Source organism: Camelina sativa, chromosome 2, assembly GCF_030686135.1.
Source record: "Camelina sativa cultivar CO46 ecotype springtype chromosome 2, ASM3068613v1".
Lineage (NCBI taxonomy): Eukaryota > Viridiplantae > Streptophyta > Magnoliopsida > Brassicales > Brassicaceae > Camelina > Camelina sativa.
In genome coordinates this window covers 29,619,637-29,638,174 of record NC_141881.1, presented here as the reverse complement: position 1 = coordinate 29,638,174, position 18,538 = coordinate 29,619,637, and the positions used below count along the sequence as shown (strand labels likewise).

Here is an 18,538-nt window from a genome sequence, read left to right as displayed (position 1 = left end):
TAATGTGATAATAACTTTTTGCTATACACTTGGAAAGTTGAGACGACTTAATCAGCGATTTTGATGTGCGAAGATTTTAGCAATTGTTTGAAGGGGTTAATTCTGGTAAAATAGAATTACGGCCTTTATTTTTGATAAAATAATAAATACAGGGAGCTTTTTGAAAATTATAAACTCGGTTCGTTAGTACACTGCCTCTTTATTTTCCCGGGAAAACAAGAATCAGAAGTCTCTCTGTAACTGAATCGCTCTCTCTCTTCTCTTTGCACAGTGAGAAAAGCTTTTCTTCGACGATCGAAAGAGCTGCATCAATGGCGAAATCGATGAGAACACTCAAAAACCCTTTCTTTACATCACATCCGCCATCTCCGTTCCTCCATTTCTCCCTCCTCTTCTTCACTCCCCCGAAGAAATCAAGTCCTCGATACCTAAACCACCATCACCAAACTCGATGCCCGCCTCCACAGTTCTTTCTTCTTCTCATCTCACTTTCTCTCGTTTTCTCGGGAATCTCGTTCCTCACAACATCGTCTTTAGACCATGCGTCGTCAACTTGCGTCTCTCCATCTTCCACTTCCTCTCTCAAATACTTCATCTCTGACGTCGACGACCACCATCAGATGTTGACTTCACTCGCTGTCACCGGAGCTTCCGCATTGATTCCGTTACCGACGAGAGGTGGACACTCCGGGAACATGACGAAGGAAGAGAGAGAGTTTTGGAAACAGCCTAATGGTGAAGGATACAAGCCTTGTTTGGATTTTAGTTTGGAGTACAGGAAGAAATCGTTTAGGGTTTCTAAAGAGAAGAAACGGTTCCTTGTTGTTGTTGTCTCTGGTGGACTTAATCAGCAACGGAATCAGATCGTTGATGCTGTTGTCATCGCTATGATTCTTGAAGCTGTTCTTGTTGTTCCTGTTTTGCAGGTGAATCGAGTTTGGGGAGACGAAAGGTAAAAGAAAAAAGTTTTGTTTTTTCGTGGGGGTGTTTGATTTGAGTTACTGATTCAATAGCTTTTGTGTTTTTGTTCTCAGTGAGTTCTCAGATATTTTCGATGTAGAGCATTTCAAGAAGACGCTGAGATCAGATGTGCGTATTGTTTCTTCTCTACCTTCAACGCATCTTATGTCTAGACAAACAATTGAGAATCAGATCCCTTGGGATGTTTCTCCGGTTTGGATCCGTGCTAAATACTTCAAACAGGTTTGATTCTGCTGCTGTTTACTACTGATTTAGCTCAGGTTTATGTTTTTTTTTTCTCTGACTCTTGATTTTTCTGGATGTTAAACTAAAAATGTAGTTGAATGAGGAAGGGCTTTTGGTGTTGAAAGGCTTAGACTCAAGGCTAGCTAAGAATCTCCCTCCTGATCTTCAGAAACTTCGATGCAAGGTACAATTTTTTTGAAAACAACCCTTTGTTTTTCAGTTTCCAAATGAGAAAAGTGATGGTTTGATTTGTTTCTTTGTAGGTTGCTTTCAATGCACTGAGATTCGCAGCACCGATTGAGGATCTCGGGAACAAGCTTGCGAGAAGAATGTGGATTGAAGGTCCATATATAGCTCTACACTTAAGGCTAGAGAAAGATGTATGGGTAAGAACTGGTTGTCTGACTGGTTTAGGCTCAGAATTCGATCGAATCATAGCAGAGATCCGAATGACTCAGCCTCGATACCTCACTGGTAGACTAAACATGACATATACAGAGCGTAGACTTGCTGGTTTTTGTCCTCTCAATGCATATGAGATTGCAAGGTAACTTGAAAGGAAGAAACGGACATAAAAACCTGACTGTTGACTACTTGTATATATTATGGTTTGATGGAAACTTAAAAGTTTGAGTCTTGTTTTTTGGATGAAAGGTTGTTGAAGGCCTTGGGAGCACCTAGGAATGCATCGATATATATTGCAGGAGGAGAGCCATTTGGTGGCGCAAGAGCATTAGAGCCACTAGCTAAAGAGTTCTCTAATTTGGTGACAAAGGAAACATTGGCTCATAAAGGCGAGCTCTTGCCTTACACCAATAGATCCTCAGCATTAGCAGCTATTGACTACATTGTATCACTTAGCAGCGATGTTTTTCTTCCTTCCCATGGTGGAAACATGGCAAAAGCTATGCAGGTAACACACACAAGAAAAAAATATATATATATCTTTGGAGATTATTATGGTTGACGGATTTGATTTTCCAAAGTTTTGTTAATATCTGTTCTTTTCTTTCAGGGAAACAGAGCTTATGCAGGACATAGGAAGTTTATAATGCCTAACAAGAGAGCAATGCTTCCTTTGATGGAGAATTCTTCGGTTTCGGAATCTGAGTTCAGTCTTGTAATCCGGAAGCTTCACCGTAAAACTCAAGGACATCCTGAGTCACGTAGAGGGAGGAGAGATCGTGACGTGATAGCTTATCCCGTCCCGGAGTGTATGTGCCGCCATGGAAAACACAGGTCTGTTCTGTAGGTTTCCTCTCAGTCAGGCTCGTTGCGCTTCTCAAGGCAGTAACTGTCACACAAAAAAAAAGTTCCGTTGGTTTCTTCTTCTAGCTCAGGTACCTTGCTACTCAAGGCTACACCTGTCACAGAAATGTCCAGCTGCATCCACTCGTCGTTAGACACGTGTACATATAACTCTACAGTAGAACGTACATAAATAGAAAACTTCATTCATTCATTCATTCTTTCTTTTTTTAAATAAATAGTATCACTCGTGCGAACAATGATTAAATGACACCAGGCTCATCGTAGCTGTAACATTATACAGCAATGAATTCCAATTAACACCACACATAGGAAGAAGTAAAGAAAAAAGAAGGATGTCGCCAATATAAACAAAGATGCATATGTCTCAAGGACTTACTCAGGGAACATAATACCAGCGTCGATTAAAATGTAACGATCATAGTTTCCAACAAGCATACAGTTCATTCCAATTTCACCAAGGCCACCAATGGGAAGAACACGGAGAGGCGGTCCATCTGTTCTTTCATAAAACTGTTCCATTTTACGACGACGATAAACCTTCAATTAAAATTGAAAACCGGTTCTTCGTTAAACAACCGGTTAATTTGAACCGGACGGACCATTGAATTGGAATGACCAAACTTTGTTTTTTTTTTTCATCACAGCAGATTACATAATTTACCTCAGTTTATGGCATTTACCACCACGACTTATACCTCTCTAACTATTTTAGTTTGCATACGTTACGGTTAGCAGTTAAAAAAAAAATTAGATTAGTGTTATTTTACATGAGTTTTTAATTATTCCCCCATTATTTTGTTTTTTTCTTAAATACATGTTTTGTCTTGTATATAATATTAAAATATCATACAAATACAATACAAAAACTTAATTTTGTTTATATTTACTTTGTTAACAAAGTCTATATTCGATTAATAAAACAAAATTTTATCATTTACGTTAAGATATTCTAAATCAACAGTTATATAAGAACACAAAACAACCACTCTAAAATCTCATTAAGTTTCAAACTCTCCTTAAAACAATTCAAAAACATTATTACAAAAACATTAAAACAATACAACCATCTTCACATAGATTTCTCTGATGCTTTTATTCGGCAGTAGAACTCTCCATTTGTTGTCCTAGAGTTCTTCGAAAGTAGTAAACTTCATATGTGCTTTAAGTCTCTGAAAAAAAAAACAAAACTCTTTACTAATTAAAAAAAATAAAGCATTATTAAATAAACAAATTACACTTACCCTGCATATAAATTCTTGGAAATCTCGAGCATTTGTAGCTATTATAACTATGCACTCATCTCTAATAATTATACTTAAATAAATTTATATTAAAATCATAGTTATTAAAACCATAATTACTAAATATTATAAATGATGTTTAAATAAAAAATGTATCATTCTCTATCTTTAATTTATGTATTGTAATGAAATTTTGTTTTTAATAATATCAGAATTTATTTGATATTTGTTTAGAATTAACTAAGTGAGTAAAAGTTTGAAAGTTTTAAAAGTAAAGGACTGTTATAAATTAAAAGAGAATATTAAGATAGAATATAATTGAATTATTTTTTTTGAAACAAAAATTAAAGCCAAATGTTGCTTCAAACTCTATATTTCTTGTAAAATTATCTCTAATGGTGCTTCAAATTTGGAGCAACACTAATCATTTATCTATATTTGGAGCAAACTTTTTTATTTACAAAGTGCTCCTTCAGTTTTGATTTGTTATCATTTTCTAGCTAAACAAAATTATATAATTAATAGTTATACTTAGATAAATTTATATCAAAATCATAGTTATTAAAAATCATAGTTACTAAATATTATAAATGATGTTTAAATAAAAAAAATGTAGAGCGTCCATAATTGAAAACTTCATTCATTCATTCTTTTTTTTTAATAAAAGTGACTCTTGCGAACAATGATTAAACGAGACACGTGTAAATTACTTAATGGCTTATTTTGATGAACGTTTTTTGTATTTTTTTTCTTTAATAGTCAAATATGGTTGGTTGAAATTATAGCCACGTAATACATGAGTTTATGTGACTTCAATCATAACCAGAAATTGAAATATCGCTAATGAGCCATTCACCGCCGACGAAAAAAGATTATCTCTAACAGCATTCAAAAAATGCAGACGGAAAAAAACGACGGCAGCCGTCCGATTAACCGGAGCTCCTCCGGCTATAATAAACAGACAGGGATATATCACAGCCTTCGTCCTTATCTTTCACTACCTCCTATAGATGAACCTCTCTCCACAACCGAGTTCGTGCTTTCTCTCCTCCTTAAATCCTCACCACCAGCAACCGCCGGAAAAAACATTGAATCCTTAAGCTACCTAGTTAACTCAACCTCTGGTGATAACCTCACTTACGGAAAGCTTCTTCGTGGAGTTCGTTCTCTCGCTGTATCTCTCCGGGAACGATTTCCTTCTCTTTCCTCTAGAGATGTCGCTTTTATACTCTCTCCGCCTTCGTTGCACGTGCCGGTGCTTTACTTGGCGTTAATGTCGATCGGTGTCGTGATGTCACCGTCGAATTCGATTGGATCTGAGTTGGAAGTGAGTCATCAAGTCGAAGTCAGCAAGCCAGTGATTGCGTTCGCGACATCGGAGACGGTGGAGAAGCTTCGCTCTTCTTCTTCTTCGTTCCCTCTCGGAATCGTTCTGATGGACTCTCCTGAGTTTCTCTCCTGGTTAAACCGGTCGTCCGTTAACCCGATTCAGGTTCGGGTCAACCAATCGGATCCTGCAGCGATTCTTTTTTCGTCTGGAACAACCGGACGAGTCAAAGGCGTTATGCTTACTCACCGTAACCTAATCGCTTCGACCGCCGTGTCTCACCAACGAGCTCTCCAAGATCCGGTTGATTACGATCGTGTTGGACTGTTCTCGCTTCCGCTCTTCCACGTGTTTGGGTTCATGATGATGGTTCGAGCCATCTCTCTTGGAGAGACATTGGTGCTTCTAGGCAGATTTGAGCTTGAGGCTATGTTAAAGGCGGTGGAGAAGTATAAGGTTACTGGTATACCTGTATCTCCGCCGTTGATTGTAACGTTGGTCAAATCAGATCTAACGAACAAGTACGATCTTCGGTCATTGCGTTCCCTTGGCTGTGGTGGCGCTCCCCTTGGTAAAGACGTTGCAGAGAGGTTCATCCAGAAATTCCCAGACGTTGAAATTGTACAGGTGACTAGTAGTATTAAAGCTACATTCATGACTTTTGCATATAAGAATGGCATTTTTATGATTCTTGGAATCTAGTTTTGCCCTCAAGATTTTTGGTTCTGGTGATGTGTCACAGGGTTATGGCTTGACAGAGAGCACGGGGCCAGTGGCATCAACGTTTGGACCTGAAGAGACGATCAAATATGGCTCTGTTGGTCGCATCTCTGAGAATTTAGAAGCTAAAATTGTTGATCCATCTACCGGAGAAGCCTTGCCACCGGGAAAAAACGGTGAACTCTGGATCCGAGGACCAATCATCATGAAAGGTATCCATAAAACATATGAAATAGTTGAGGAACATGCAAAAGTCTAGTACTCATGATTTTTTGGAGTCTAATGTCTTCATCAAGATTTTGATCATTCTTGTGATTGATGGGCACAGGTTATGTGGGAAACGAGAAAGCGAGTGCGGAGACAGTAGATGAAGAAGGGTGGTTAAAGACTGGCGATCTCTGTTATTTTGATTCGGAAGGTTTTCTATATATTGTTGATAGGCTAAAGGAGCTAATCAAATACAAGGCTTATCAGGTGAAGTATACGAGTTAGAAGAAGAGAGTAGTATTTGGAGTTGGGGTTTATTATATTAATCAAAAGTATCATCATCTTATAGGTTCCACCAGTAGAGTTGGAGCAGATTCTTCACTCGAATCCAGATGTGGTTGATGCTGCAGTTGTTCCGTGAGTCTTTTTAAGACTTTTTCAAATTTTTGTAACTTGTTGAAATGTGTGTTCTGATACTGACATGGCACTTATCAATTCAAAGGTTCCCTGACGAGGATGCAGGAGAGATTCCAATGGCTTTCATAGTGAGAAAACCAGGAAGCAGTCTCAACGAGGCCCAAGTCGTTGATTTCGTAGCTAAACAAGTAATGCGCTCGTCGTTCCTCTAGAATGTTGTTGGTTATATTATATTTCTTTATTCCTTAGTAGTATTGTTCTTCTTCTTGCTATATATGTAAAAAGAACAGAACACTTAGAGAGTTGATGTTTTTTGGTTTGCTTCTTGTGTAGGTTGCTCCGTACAAGAAGGTAAGACGAGTTGGTTTCATTAACGCAATCCCAAAAAATCCTGCTGGCAAGATTCTGCGTCGGGAGCTTACTAAAATCGCTGTGGAGGGTAATGCGTCTAAGCTTTGAGATAACCGGACCGGTTCAAATCTAATTGTATCGGTTCTTAGTGAATTTGAGAACAACTTACCGATTCAGACAAAATTCTCTATTGTAGTGTTTTTTTGCTCTCATTTCGAGTTCTTCTCAAATGAGAGTAGTATAAACTATAAAGTATCTCAACAATTTTTAGATTAAAAAAAAAAAAAATCAAAATATTTTCCATTTTATCAATTTAAAAATTGAAGGTTACGCAAGATCGGTTTTACGAAAAAAGGTTATGCCAGATCGATGACTCAGAAACATACAAATTTTAAAATTTTATTTTCTAACTATCAATCTACTCATTTTATTGTTATTAGAAATAAATTTATAAATGTTCACTCTATTTCTTCCATGAAGGGCACATACACTTAAAAATAAAATAATTAATACTTTTTTAAAGGTGAAGATATTTTATATTTTTTTCATCAGAGGTAGAAAATGTTTCTAAAGTAATTTTAATTGAATAGATCTCTACATTTGATGAGATACTAAAAAAAATTATTGGATAAGAAGTAATTAAGTTCTTTAATTTTTTCAATATAAAAATATAAAAACTAACTCAGTAAAATAAATATCTAGATATTAATGAGATATTAAAAAATTATTGAGTGAGTTATATTTATATATCTCCTTTAAATTCATTTTATTTTATGTTTTATTTGAAATAGATATTTTTATTTATGCTAATGAACTTTGTAAAAAAAGAAGATAATAAAGTAAAAGTTAAATTCATAAATGTTAATACCTAATAGGGTGAGTATAACTTATAAGCAAAAACAGAATCTGAAAACAAATAAAATATAGAAAACCTTTAAAAATTTTTTTTACATTTATTATCATTTTAATTATAAACAGAAGTAAATAAGTTTATACATTTCATAGGATGAGAAGTAAGTTTTATAGCTTTTCTCTTTCTAATCTTCCTTGTAACTGGTTTCGATTTTAATGCTGTGAAATAAATCTCTATGACCAGAATCATGTTTCACAATATATATAGTTCCAACAATGAATCCCGACTTTTTTCTAACATTCAAAGCCATCAACACAGAAACGTCTCCAAGAATGAAAATCTGAAGTTGAAGTAAGCCTATCAGAGACCAAAACCAAACATGCGTGGTCATTGCTATGTAGATGATACACATTTAAATTACAATCGTTAAAAACCAATGATGAGATCACGGGACTGAACACTAAACCATCATATATTTTAATACTGTATATGAACCATCGGAATACGTGGCTGATACCAAGTGCCCAGTCTAGTTGTAGACAGGGCGACTTATATTTCAAGGTGCGAAATGCAATGGGGCTGTACAGGTTCGACAAGGACTGGGACATCATTATGGATGCAGAAGTACATGGAGGCTGGGTACTCGTAAGGAAGACCGTGAGATACACCCCAATCCCGCTTGAGGCTTTCGTACACTACAGGTTTCTGTGGCTCACCATGTGAATGTTACTCATATATACAATGATATAAGTAATTGAAAATCAAAGTTGGTTGTTAATATTACATATAATGAAACCACTTTATTTTCATCAGTAGGAAACCCCATTGCTTCACGCAATTGTTTGTATATATATGTGGTTTTAATTTTTTATTTTGTTCTTGAGTTATTGGCTAAATTAAGCAGCTAGAGGAAAAAAAATTAGCACAGTGCACAGGTCCGAAGTAGTATTACTTTTAGTCATCACAAAGTAGAAAAAGAACTAATTAGCGTGCATACATAGGCAATATAATGAACGACTCACCATGCACGCTTATGCATTGCCATTTTGTTAATGTTAATAATAGTTAAATGGGTGTGGTTATAAATATCGATTCCCAACTTCATTTTTATGCATCTCAAACACAAAAACACTCAAAGACAACTTATCACACAAATTTTATAGTTCAAGCTTCATCATATTTCTTTAACCATGGGATCCATATTGACGAGTATGTTGGCGGCCCCGCGTAATTTGTCCAAGTCACTAGTGCAAGACGACAAAGAGTTTGGGGAGGTGGCAGAAAAACTAAACACCCTAATCGTGTCAACCCTTGGAACATTCTTCTCTAAGGTCGAAGTGGCAACCGATCTGTCACTGTCAATGCTAGCCACGTCGCCGGAAACAAAAAAGTTTTACGCGCACACTCACTTGCGTGGACTATTTATGGAACATTATTGGGAATCACCATAGTTGCCAAGAAATCAGGTACAACCGTACAAGATTTTTGTCAAGAAAACTAGTACTTTGGTGTAAAAGGTTTCTTATGTTAATTGCAAACTTTTCTTACCGATTGAGGGAGAAACAACATGCGTATCCACCAAAGAGCTTTCGGGTTTGCGCTGGGATTGGTACTCTTCTCTATTTTGCCTGGTACCGCATCGAATTCATGTGGTTTTTGGGCAACAAAACCAAAACATAATACATAACATATACGATTTTGAACTACTCTAAGTTATTTTTTTTTGTACATTTCTAATATAATATTTCGTCTTTAAAGTTGGTAATTAATAATCCTTGAAATCTCAAATTTGACTTACAAATATTTGTTAATTTTTTTTTTTTTTTTGCTTATACTTTGTCTATGTTTTGCTTATATATTGCTTATTTTTTTGTTAATTTATTCTCATTTATTTTTTTTATGAAAACAATTTTGTATTGATAGATTTTTTTTATATATTAAAAGTTAGAACTTGAGAATTTTGATTATTTTCGTTTAATGTATTTTGATAACTTTTTTTTAAAAACGCCTTCTAATTTAAATAGAGTAGAAAATACATGGAATCAAATAAAAACCTAACGTGTAAATTAAAAGTACTTTGATAACAAAAATTTATATTTAGAAATTTAGTGAGGTTAATATACTAGATGCTTTTGTGTATTCTAATGACAAAATTCAAATTTAGAAATGTATTGAGGTTAATATATTCATAAAACTCATACTATTCCCCTTCTTTACCGATGACAAGCAAGCTCGTGTCCCTCTGGGTTTGTCGAAGGCCTTAATCACGTCGAAGAGATCGAAATGGAATCTGATTTCTCAAAGCACCAATTCATTACTGACACACACACACTTGCCTGGACAATTTATTGCACATTCTTAGCGATTGCCAAGAAATCAGTAAGTAAATGAGAGAATTAAAAATTAAATGAAAGATTTGGTATTAAAGTTTTTTTTTTTTTTTTGTTACAAACTTAAACCATACAAAGATAATAGTAGTATTAACATGAATGGAGACTAATAAATAGCATCGTAAATTGTCACCGTTAAACAAATATTGAATGAATCGAACGGTTGTGTTTAACCGACTTTGGATTCATATATGAGATCCAACGGTGTAAAAGTCGTAGCTCATGTTATTTTAGTACACCCGCAAACATTATATAATTTATGGGGAATTAAAAAGAAAAAGGAAATTATTGGAGCCGCCGACCTTTGGGGCTTTTTTATAACTAAACAGAGAGACAAAAATTTTAAAACGCGTCTTTGCATCTCCGAGTAAAAGCTTGACGATATTGCCTCGCGATCTCCATCGAGCTCGTAGATCCATCTACTCAATTCCCGTCTCCCGTTTTCTAATTCGCCGTCCGGTAAGACCTTCCGGTACTTGTGAATCGGAGAAGAGAAAAGGGGGAAAATTATTATCGCGTTTCCTTGGAATTGAGTTTCTAGGGTTTTCGTGATTTTGATTTCGTTGAAAAAAAAGTAATTAAACAGCTATTTCGAATCTGCTTATCGTGATTTGATTTCTGGGGTTTTCGTTAATTGGGTTGTTGTTTCTAGGGTTTTGTGTGTTTTCTTTATCATCATCCTTTTTTGTTATTTTTCTATATACGATTCAATTTTTTCTCATTGGGAAGAATACGATGGCGGCAGGGGGAGTTGATGTCTCTAGAAGCTCTGTTGCTGCTGCCAAAAAAGACTACGACTTTTACAGGAATGGTTCTCGTGATTTATATGTTCGACAGAGTGGTGGCAGAGATGCTGAGAGGCGTCATGTCAAACGGCCTAACGACCAATATCTCAATGGGCGTCACCGATCTCGGTTGGCTTATGAGAAAGGGCAAGTTCGAGAGGAACCCGAGGTTCAGAGACCTCTTGAGAAAAGGAGAAAGTTTTCACCTATTCTGTGGGACAAAGGTCCGTCTTGTGAGAAGAAGAAGACCAAGTCCCCGTTCCCTGTTCCAATTGCAAATTTGATATCCAATCAGGGTGTTGATGTAGCTGCTACTGTAAAGACTTCTTCTTTAAAGGATCAAGTCAGTGTTGTGATGTCACCAGTACAGCCGTTAGAAGCCCGGTTGTCTGAGAAGTATCCTGTTGATGATTTGGAGGAGGGTCAGTTGGAGGAAGAACAGGTGATGCAGGAACCTGTAAAAGAGGGTTTCTTGGAGGAAGAACAAGTGATGCAGGAAGCACCTATGAAATCGAGGTGGGGGTCCCCTAAGGAGGAGTTAGTTTCTCATGCTGATAATATTTCCAGGACAAGCAGATGGAAGAGGAGAAGTTTGACTCCTGAGTGCGGGGAAGTAATGGTGTCTGAAGAACATCATTCATCTGGATCTGGCAGTGGATCTCACAGCGCAGAGAAGCTTAGCGCAGATGATTATTCTGATCGTGAGTGTTGTAGTTCTGATCATGTTGAGGTAGAAAATGAAGATCCAGCTTCTTTAGATCAGCGAGGTATGAACATGCTGCTTGGGAGCAGATCTGTGAATAACTATCAGAAGCTTAACAAGATAAACGAAGGAACGTATGGAATTGTTTACAGAGCAAGGGATGTGGAAACAAAGGAGATTGTGGCACTTAAAAAGATCAAGATGAAGGAAGATCGGTTCGAAGAAGAGTATGGGTTCCCTTTGACATCGTTGAGGGAAATTAACATACTTCTGTCATGCAATCACCCTTCGATTGTGAACGTGAAGGAGGTTGTGGTTGGAGGAAAAAATGATAATGATGTTTATATGGTCATGGAACACTTGGAACACGACTTAAGGGGAGTAATGGATAGAAAGAAGGAACCTTTTAGCACTAGCGAGGTCAAGTGCTTGATGATGCAGCTGTTGGAAGGTTTGAGTTACCTCCACACGAATTGGATTATCCACAGGGATCTGAAGCCATCTAATCTCCTGATGAACAATAGTGGGGAGTTAAAAATATGTGATTTTGGGATGGCGCGCCAGTATGGAAGCCCTATCAAGCCGTACACCCAGATGGTTATTACTCAGTGGTACAGGCCACCTGAACTTCTTCTAGGAGCAAAAGAGTACTCTACAGCAGTTGATATGTGGTCAGTTGGTTGCATTATGGCTGAACTGTTGTCTCAAAAGCCTTTGTTCCCGGGCAAGAGTGAACTTGATCAGCTTCAAAAGATCTTTGCAGTCCTTGGAACACCGAACGAGTCAATCTGGCCTGGATTCTCATCGTTTCCTAATGCTAAAGCCAAGTTTCCTTCACAACCGTACAATATGTTGCGTAAGAAGTTTCCAGCTATTTCATTTGTAGGTGGTCAAATTCTTTCTGAACGTGGATTTGATTTGCTGAACAGTCTTTTAAGTTTGGACCCTGAGAAACGTCTAACAGTGGAAGAGGCTCTCAACCATGGTTGGTTCCATGAAGTCCCTCTCCCAAAATCGAAAGATTTCATGCCGACATATCCTCCAAAGCGGTGCTGAGGGAAACTATTATCATTTGGAGGAGAGGATGTCAACATGGGCGGCACACAGGGAAGTCGACTGGTCCTATTTTGGTTTATTCCTTTTTTATACTCCAAAAAGACTTTGTTTCATCTATTTCTTTAACTCTGTGATTTGCCTTGTTGCCTGGAGATTCAGGGCATACTACTGTACGATTTATACGGATTCATGTGTAAATATGAGTGTTCCGTGAAAGGTGTGTTTCTCTCTTTTCGTTTAGAACCCTAATGAGATGAGTTATTGTTATAAAAAGCAGCTATATACACAGTCTTGAACTGAAGAGATATTAGTTTTCCTTTTCAAAGTAATTGATGTTGGGTTGGTTATGATTTATGTCCTCATATTTCTTTGTGCATTGTTTTGTTTTTATTCATGAGGTAAACGCAAAGAGTTTTTTCACAAACGTGGAAAAGGGAAGTTGTTGACATCAGTAAGTTTATTTTGGTTACTTTTTATTTACTACGCTCTAATATAAAAAGCTAGTTTGTTGTTCGATGTCACTTTGTCTTTGAGTTCGTGTTTGGTCTGTTGGCAGAGAGAAGAAGATAGTTCCTAGTGCACATGCGTTAACATATTAATGGTTTTGGGATATCAGCTTTTGAACGAAGCTGAGTCAAATAAAAATTAAAAAATGTCTTCAACACTAATACCTGTCCTCCTTTCTTGTTAACTCTTTTTTTTTTTTTTTTGTAAACAACCATAAGTTAATCGATTCAATGACGAATAAAAAGGGTTTCCAGCATCACCTTGGTTACTTGTTACCATGAAAATAAAGGACTGTTTCACAACATTGATCATTATGAGAAAAGCTTCTTTTGTGAGGCAATCTGCAAAATGTGGATAGCATGGTCTTGGTGTCTGCTCCCAGTTTCTGATCGTTACCAATATGTAATTGTGCAGTTTCAGCTATCTTTTACCCTGTAACAAAGCCTCTTTCTAGTGAGATAACTATTTGTAACAAATCATTATCTTGATTGTTTTAATGTTAATGTGGATGGCCGATTGAAGGAGAGAACACAGAAATAAAATAGAATGATTGCCACATCATCTGATTTCTCTAATGATAATATCAACTTACACATAATTATAGAAAGCAAGAATGATACTGCTAAAATGGAGTAATAGTTTATTCAGATATAGGATAAAATAAAGTAAAGGAGTGCTCTAGTCATGGGTCCTCCTTTCCATAACTGTACAAGTGTCCAGACAAAATGACCAGTTTTCAACGCCCATATCGAGACATCACACATTAGCTTTTTAACTTTATTACTGACTCTGACACCATCAGATCCACACGCGGCGACATTTCATTTAGCCACTTTTCCCAATTAGGGTTCTTCGTCGTGGTTTTGAGGGTGATTCAGATCACCTTTTTTACTTGTGTTTTCGAGCCTCTATATTTTTAGTATTTTCATATCTTTCTTGCGGTATGTCAGATTATCATTCGCTGAACATGCCCCAATTCATTGTCAGATTAAGTACTTTGGTCTTACTTTTTAATTTTTTTTCTTTTATATAAAATTATATGGTGAGCATTTTAATTCGGAGGTTTTTTGAACGAACATTCAATATTGAAATATCAGTTGGTTGCTTCATATCAAATATATGCCAACATATTGTCCGCAATTTTTTTTCTTTTGTCTCTATTTTGTTCCAAATTTTGCAAGTTACTTTTTTTTTTCTTCTAAAAAACACTCCGTATACTATATTATTAACAGATATGTTCAATTACAAAAAGGTACAAACTACAAACCAATAATACCAACAAGAGTTCTACGATATCGAAAAAGTGGAGCTTACATATGTACACGTTATATATAGTAAAACCGTTAAATTAATTATTAATATTTATTCTTAATTTGAATGAATGAATAGTCGATTTTTAATATAATTTGGAGATTAATTATGGCTTTTGTTCAAAGAAAGATAGTATTAGTTTAGTTCTTAATGGATAAGATTGCTTTGTCCCCATCTGCATATTAAATCGTTGGATGGATCATACATTATAATAATCAAAATTTATAATTTAATATACACGGCATAAGAGCTATGTTGTCATGTTAATTTATCAGTTCCGTCAACTATTATCGCATATAAATAAAAGGGATCGTAGATAAATACGAATTTCAGTTACTTTGTTTAATTCTTAAAATATACCACCTAAATATCACTGGGAAATTAGTGTTCTTAATCAGATCAGTAAACTAGTCATCAGAAGATTTCTTGAGAAACAAAATATTGCAAGAATAAATAAACTATGTAAAATGCATGACTTCCAAAGGAATTGGTTGAATAAGTAGTTTAAAAAAAAAAAGTTAAATTCGATAGATGATGGTAAGGTGGTTTATGTGAAACTGTTGGCTAGCATCATTATATAGTAATTAATTAGGTACAATACAAAAGAATCAGCAGATGAGAACTGAGGGTGAGAGCCAATGATTATGTGACCAATGTTTTAATTAATTAATTTAGTATGTACGTATATATCAGTGCCTAATTAAGCCAGATATAATTGACCTCATCAAACCCTTAAAAGATTGTATATGTGTGCATCATATCCTTCTTTTTTTAGAAAGTGAAATGTTTTTTATAATTGCATTTACTAAAACTATCTATATGGGCGTAATTAAAGTGGAACCACTCAAATCATCTATACCCAGTGTAAATAAGAAACGACCATATTGGCTTCCCTAGTTAATTTCATTTTTGGATTATAATGTGTGCTTATATTGCTAAAAGTATTTATAATAATGAGAAAATGAAAGATGAGATCGGATGTTAAAGAATCAAACCTAACTCCCATGTCTCAACATCAGTCATCAGTTTCGTCCCACTTTCACGTTGGACAAATCTAGGATAGACTATTTATTAAGCCTGGTTAAATTAACTAATGAGGTGTTTGGATTAATTATAGTCAATTGATAAGCTAATTACATGTCTCTACGTGTCCTCTTGCGTGTTACCATGCAAAGTACAACGCAACACAAACCCCATCAGCTTTTCTTGATGCCATCGCTCCTTGGAACTCCCTACCGAATCTACTTTTCTTTTGTTTATTTTTATAACATCTTCACTCTTTTGTCCATAATTATTTCCCAATGGGGATAGAACCACCACTATGTGTATAGTCTGTTTGCTAATATTTCAATATTACTACTACTACTACCAAATTACTCCTAATGTTTTTGTTTTCTAGACTTGAACGTAGACCATAATTAGAAAGAAGAAAACAAATTTGTTTCACACTTTCACCTAAGATGATCACAAAATGTATATATTACAATTATTAATTTTTTATAAAGTGATTAAAGAGAGGAATTTATTATTTGCACAAATATATGTTCCATGTGTCCATTCGTGACTAGTAATTCCGTAAATGTTTAATGTATTATAAGTTGTTAGATTTTTATAAGAATTATATATAAACGAAACATTGCATATTTCATGTATTATATACGCCGTTCAGTGTTCTTCTTTTCCTGAAAAGAGGTGACCTAACTCCATTGGCACAAAATTCGTCTTTAGACATGAGATCATCGATCTTGTCCCCTTAATCAAGATTTGAGATCTAGAGTCACGATCACCTTTAGTTAATTAAGATTCCACTAAATTAAATTCAGAATTGGTCAATGATAATGTATGAGTGAACCCTCATCTCTTGGACCATGCCTAACATTACCTTTCTTTTCTTCCTATCATCGATATACACTATATTTTAACCAAAATTTGGCATTTATTCATGATTGAAAGTTTGAAACCACATACGACTTTTAGACTTTTTTTTTAAAACCTAAAACTACATGTTGGAACGTAGGAAATTCGGAAACAGTCAGTAAAATGTTAACTATTATTTTCTTTAATAAAGTTATATATATTCATATAATGTTTCTCTATATTCATATATATGAGTTTCTTTCTGGTTGCTATTGTGTACAAAAACATTATAACCAGAATCCACGTGCATTATACATCATGAAAACATGCTGAAACATTGGTTTACTTTCCTTTTGACAATGTCATTTACTATTTGAAAAATTAAACTCTAGAAATTCTATATTGACAAAGCGATCGAATCCGCAACTTACCGGTAATGTGCATACGTAACCTAATATATAAACCTACTTTTTAAATTTAAAACAATTGATGAACAAAATATCTGTTTTTTTTTTTCTAGGCCAAACAAATCAGTTCGCTTGAGTACGAAAGTATATAGTAAACACAAGCGTCATAGTGAATATTAAATATGAATATAATACTTTTAAGCGCAGATTCTGTGTTCAATACGACAATATCCTTCCTTGTATAAACATCAATAATCATAAAAATCTCGTATCCGATTTGGTGCTAACATTATATTACCTTCACCCGAATTGAAAAAATCGAAGATCAAGAGAAAACGGTAGGCTTAGAATGGTCAGTCTGACAAATTAAATATGGAACTTCTTCATTTTAAATAAATATTAGCCTCAATACTAATATTTTTAATAACTAAATTTTTAATAACTAAATAAAATGTAAAAAAAAAGAATATTATATATCAGTGATCTCACGCCATTTTTGAATAATACGTAATTTACATGTCTTTAAACAGAAGAAAATAAAGACCATGTGCAAGTGCAACGGTGATAAGCGTATTCTAGACAAAGACACGCGTATCAACCAAACACTTGTCACCCTCACAGTCCCTATATAAACCCTTCACACCTCTCTTCAGTATTCTCCAAAAGCTCACATTAAAACCTAAACTAATCATTTCTTGTAAGAGAGATAAAAGAGAGAGATCAATGGACGGTAGGGGTGGTTGTTGCATAGCCAGATATGGCGGTTACGGTGGTCGTTACGGTCTCTCCAAAGCTGATCGAATCATGCTTCGGTTTCGTCCCATTGCTCCTAAACCGGCCGGTAACGGAGGAAGTCTCTCTCCCGTCACCGGAAAACATAGCTCCACCGCAACTACCAGCGGCGGAAGCTCTGATGTTTCTGGTAAATCTGGGAGAGGGAAGAGAAAGTATCAGAAAGAGAGTTCCGCCGGTAACTCCCGGAGGTGCAATAATAAGAAAAAGAGAGATCTCGCCGGAGACGCTGCTACTACCACGGCGGTTACGTTGTCTCTTTTACCAGAGACGCCTGAGAAACGTGTTTTTCCAGATCTGAATGCTTTCCCGGTGGAGAATAATAAGCAGAAGCGAAACGGTCCATTGTGGCTGAGTTTCAACGGCGGTAATGAGACGTTAGCTCCGTACAAGACGGCGGAGATATCGCGAAGGACGGTGGTGGTTTCGTCTTGTGTGACGGTTGAACGTGTGACCGACGCTTGGATCGACGGTTATGGATTAGGGAAGACAGATGATGAGAGGAAGATGAATCTTGTGAAAGACACGTGTCCTGGTTTTACATCGGACGGTTTAGGGAGAGTCACGTGGACCAATGAGGCGTACAGGAAGATGGCTAAAGAAACTGGTGTACCGGAGATTAGTTACGATCATAACGATAATTTTCACGTGATCGTACGGTTGGTGATGAAGGAGAGACCGATGCTAACGTACCCGGCGTTCACATGCAGAGTGAGATTACAGTACACGTGTCAAGATCGAGAAAGAGGATCCGTCACGGTGCCTTGTGACGTTTGGAGAATGGACGGCGGAGGTTTTGCGTGGAGGCTTGACGTTAAGGCAGCTTTGTGCCTGTGACGACGTTCTTTCGATTACCCGCCGTTGGATATTCACATTCATTGTGAAAATTGATGAACGGTCCAGATCGTATTATATACATGGCCTTCGTAAAACTAAAAATAGCAAGTGCTAGTGAGCTTTGGTTATTTAATTTTCACCTTGAACATATGTTTCTGTTTTTTTTTTTTAATTTTGTTTCCTTTGGTTAAGATTATTGTTTATAAAATACTCTTTTGTTGTCTCTCGTGAGTTATGAAATGATAATCTGAAGTTTAAATTTTAGTTAAACCTCAAAAGAAAGTTTAATGAAGTATTCG

The 18,538-nt window shown here is 36.0% G+C and overlaps 4 protein-coding genes across 15 annotated transcripts; all 4 read left to right on the top strand.

Annotated features, from left to right (window-relative positions):
- The first annotated feature begins 233 nt into the window (after positions 1 to 233).
- LOC104741128 (O-fucosyltransferase 37) lies at positions 234 to 2,714 on the top strand. The gene is made up of 6 exons (XM_010461916.3): positions 234 to 952; positions 1,035 to 1,203; positions 1,301 to 1,390; positions 1,470 to 1,753; positions 1,861 to 2,119; positions 2,222 to 2,714. Exons 1-6 carry the CDS (start codon positions 312 to 314, stop codon positions 2,456 to 2,458), a joined length of 1,680 nt encoding a protein of 559 aa, XP_010460218.1. The 5' UTR covers positions 234 to 311; the 3' UTR covers positions 2,459 to 2,714.
- A 1,786-nt stretch (positions 2,715 to 4,500) lies between these two features.
- Positions 4,501 to 7,148, top strand: LOC104741118 (4-coumarate--CoA ligase-like 9). Its single transcript, XM_010461904.3, has 6 exons — positions 4,501 to 5,673; positions 5,789 to 5,978; positions 6,095 to 6,240; positions 6,323 to 6,390; positions 6,476 to 6,578; positions 6,724 to 7,148. Exons 1-6 carry the CDS (start codon positions 4,615 to 4,617, stop codon positions 6,847 to 6,849), a joined length of 1,692 nt encoding a protein of 563 aa, XP_010460206.1. The 5' UTR covers positions 4,501 to 4,614; the 3' UTR covers positions 6,850 to 7,148.
- Positions 7,149 to 10,264: 3,116 nt separating this feature from the next.
- LOC104741077 (cyclin-dependent kinase G1) lies at positions 10,265 to 13,291 on the top strand. 12 transcript variants are annotated; one of them, XM_087491896.1, is made up of 5 exons: positions 10,284 to 10,443; positions 10,730 to 12,328; positions 12,402 to 12,745; positions 12,927 to 12,979; positions 13,085 to 13,291. In XM_087491896.1, the coding sequence occupies exons 2-3, from the start codon at positions 11,125 to 11,127 to the stop codon at positions 12,407 to 12,409; spliced, it is 1,212 nt and encodes a 403-aa protein (XP_087348022.1). In that variant the 5' UTR covers positions 10,284 to 10,443; positions 10,730 to 11,124; the 3' UTR covers positions 12,410 to 12,745; positions 12,927 to 12,979; positions 13,085 to 13,291. The 12 variants fall into 12 exon arrangements, with proteins under 12 accessions (XP_010460188.2, XP_087348012.1, XP_087348006.1 ...); XM_087491886.1 differs by having other exon boundaries at positions 10,281 to 10,443; positions 12,927 to 13,291; XM_087491880.1 differs by having other exon boundaries at positions 10,281 to 10,443; positions 10,730 to 12,745.
- Positions 13,292 to 17,270: 3,979 nt separating this feature from the next.
- LOC104741067 (uncharacterized) lies at positions 17,271 to 18,509 on the top strand. The gene has a single exon (XM_010461844.2). The coding sequence runs from the start codon at positions 17,334 to 17,336 to the stop codon at positions 18,237 to 18,239; it is 906 nt and encodes a 301-aa protein (XP_010460146.2). The 5' UTR covers positions 17,271 to 17,333; the 3' UTR covers positions 18,240 to 18,509.
- Positions 18,510 to 18,538: the final 29 nt, after the last annotated feature.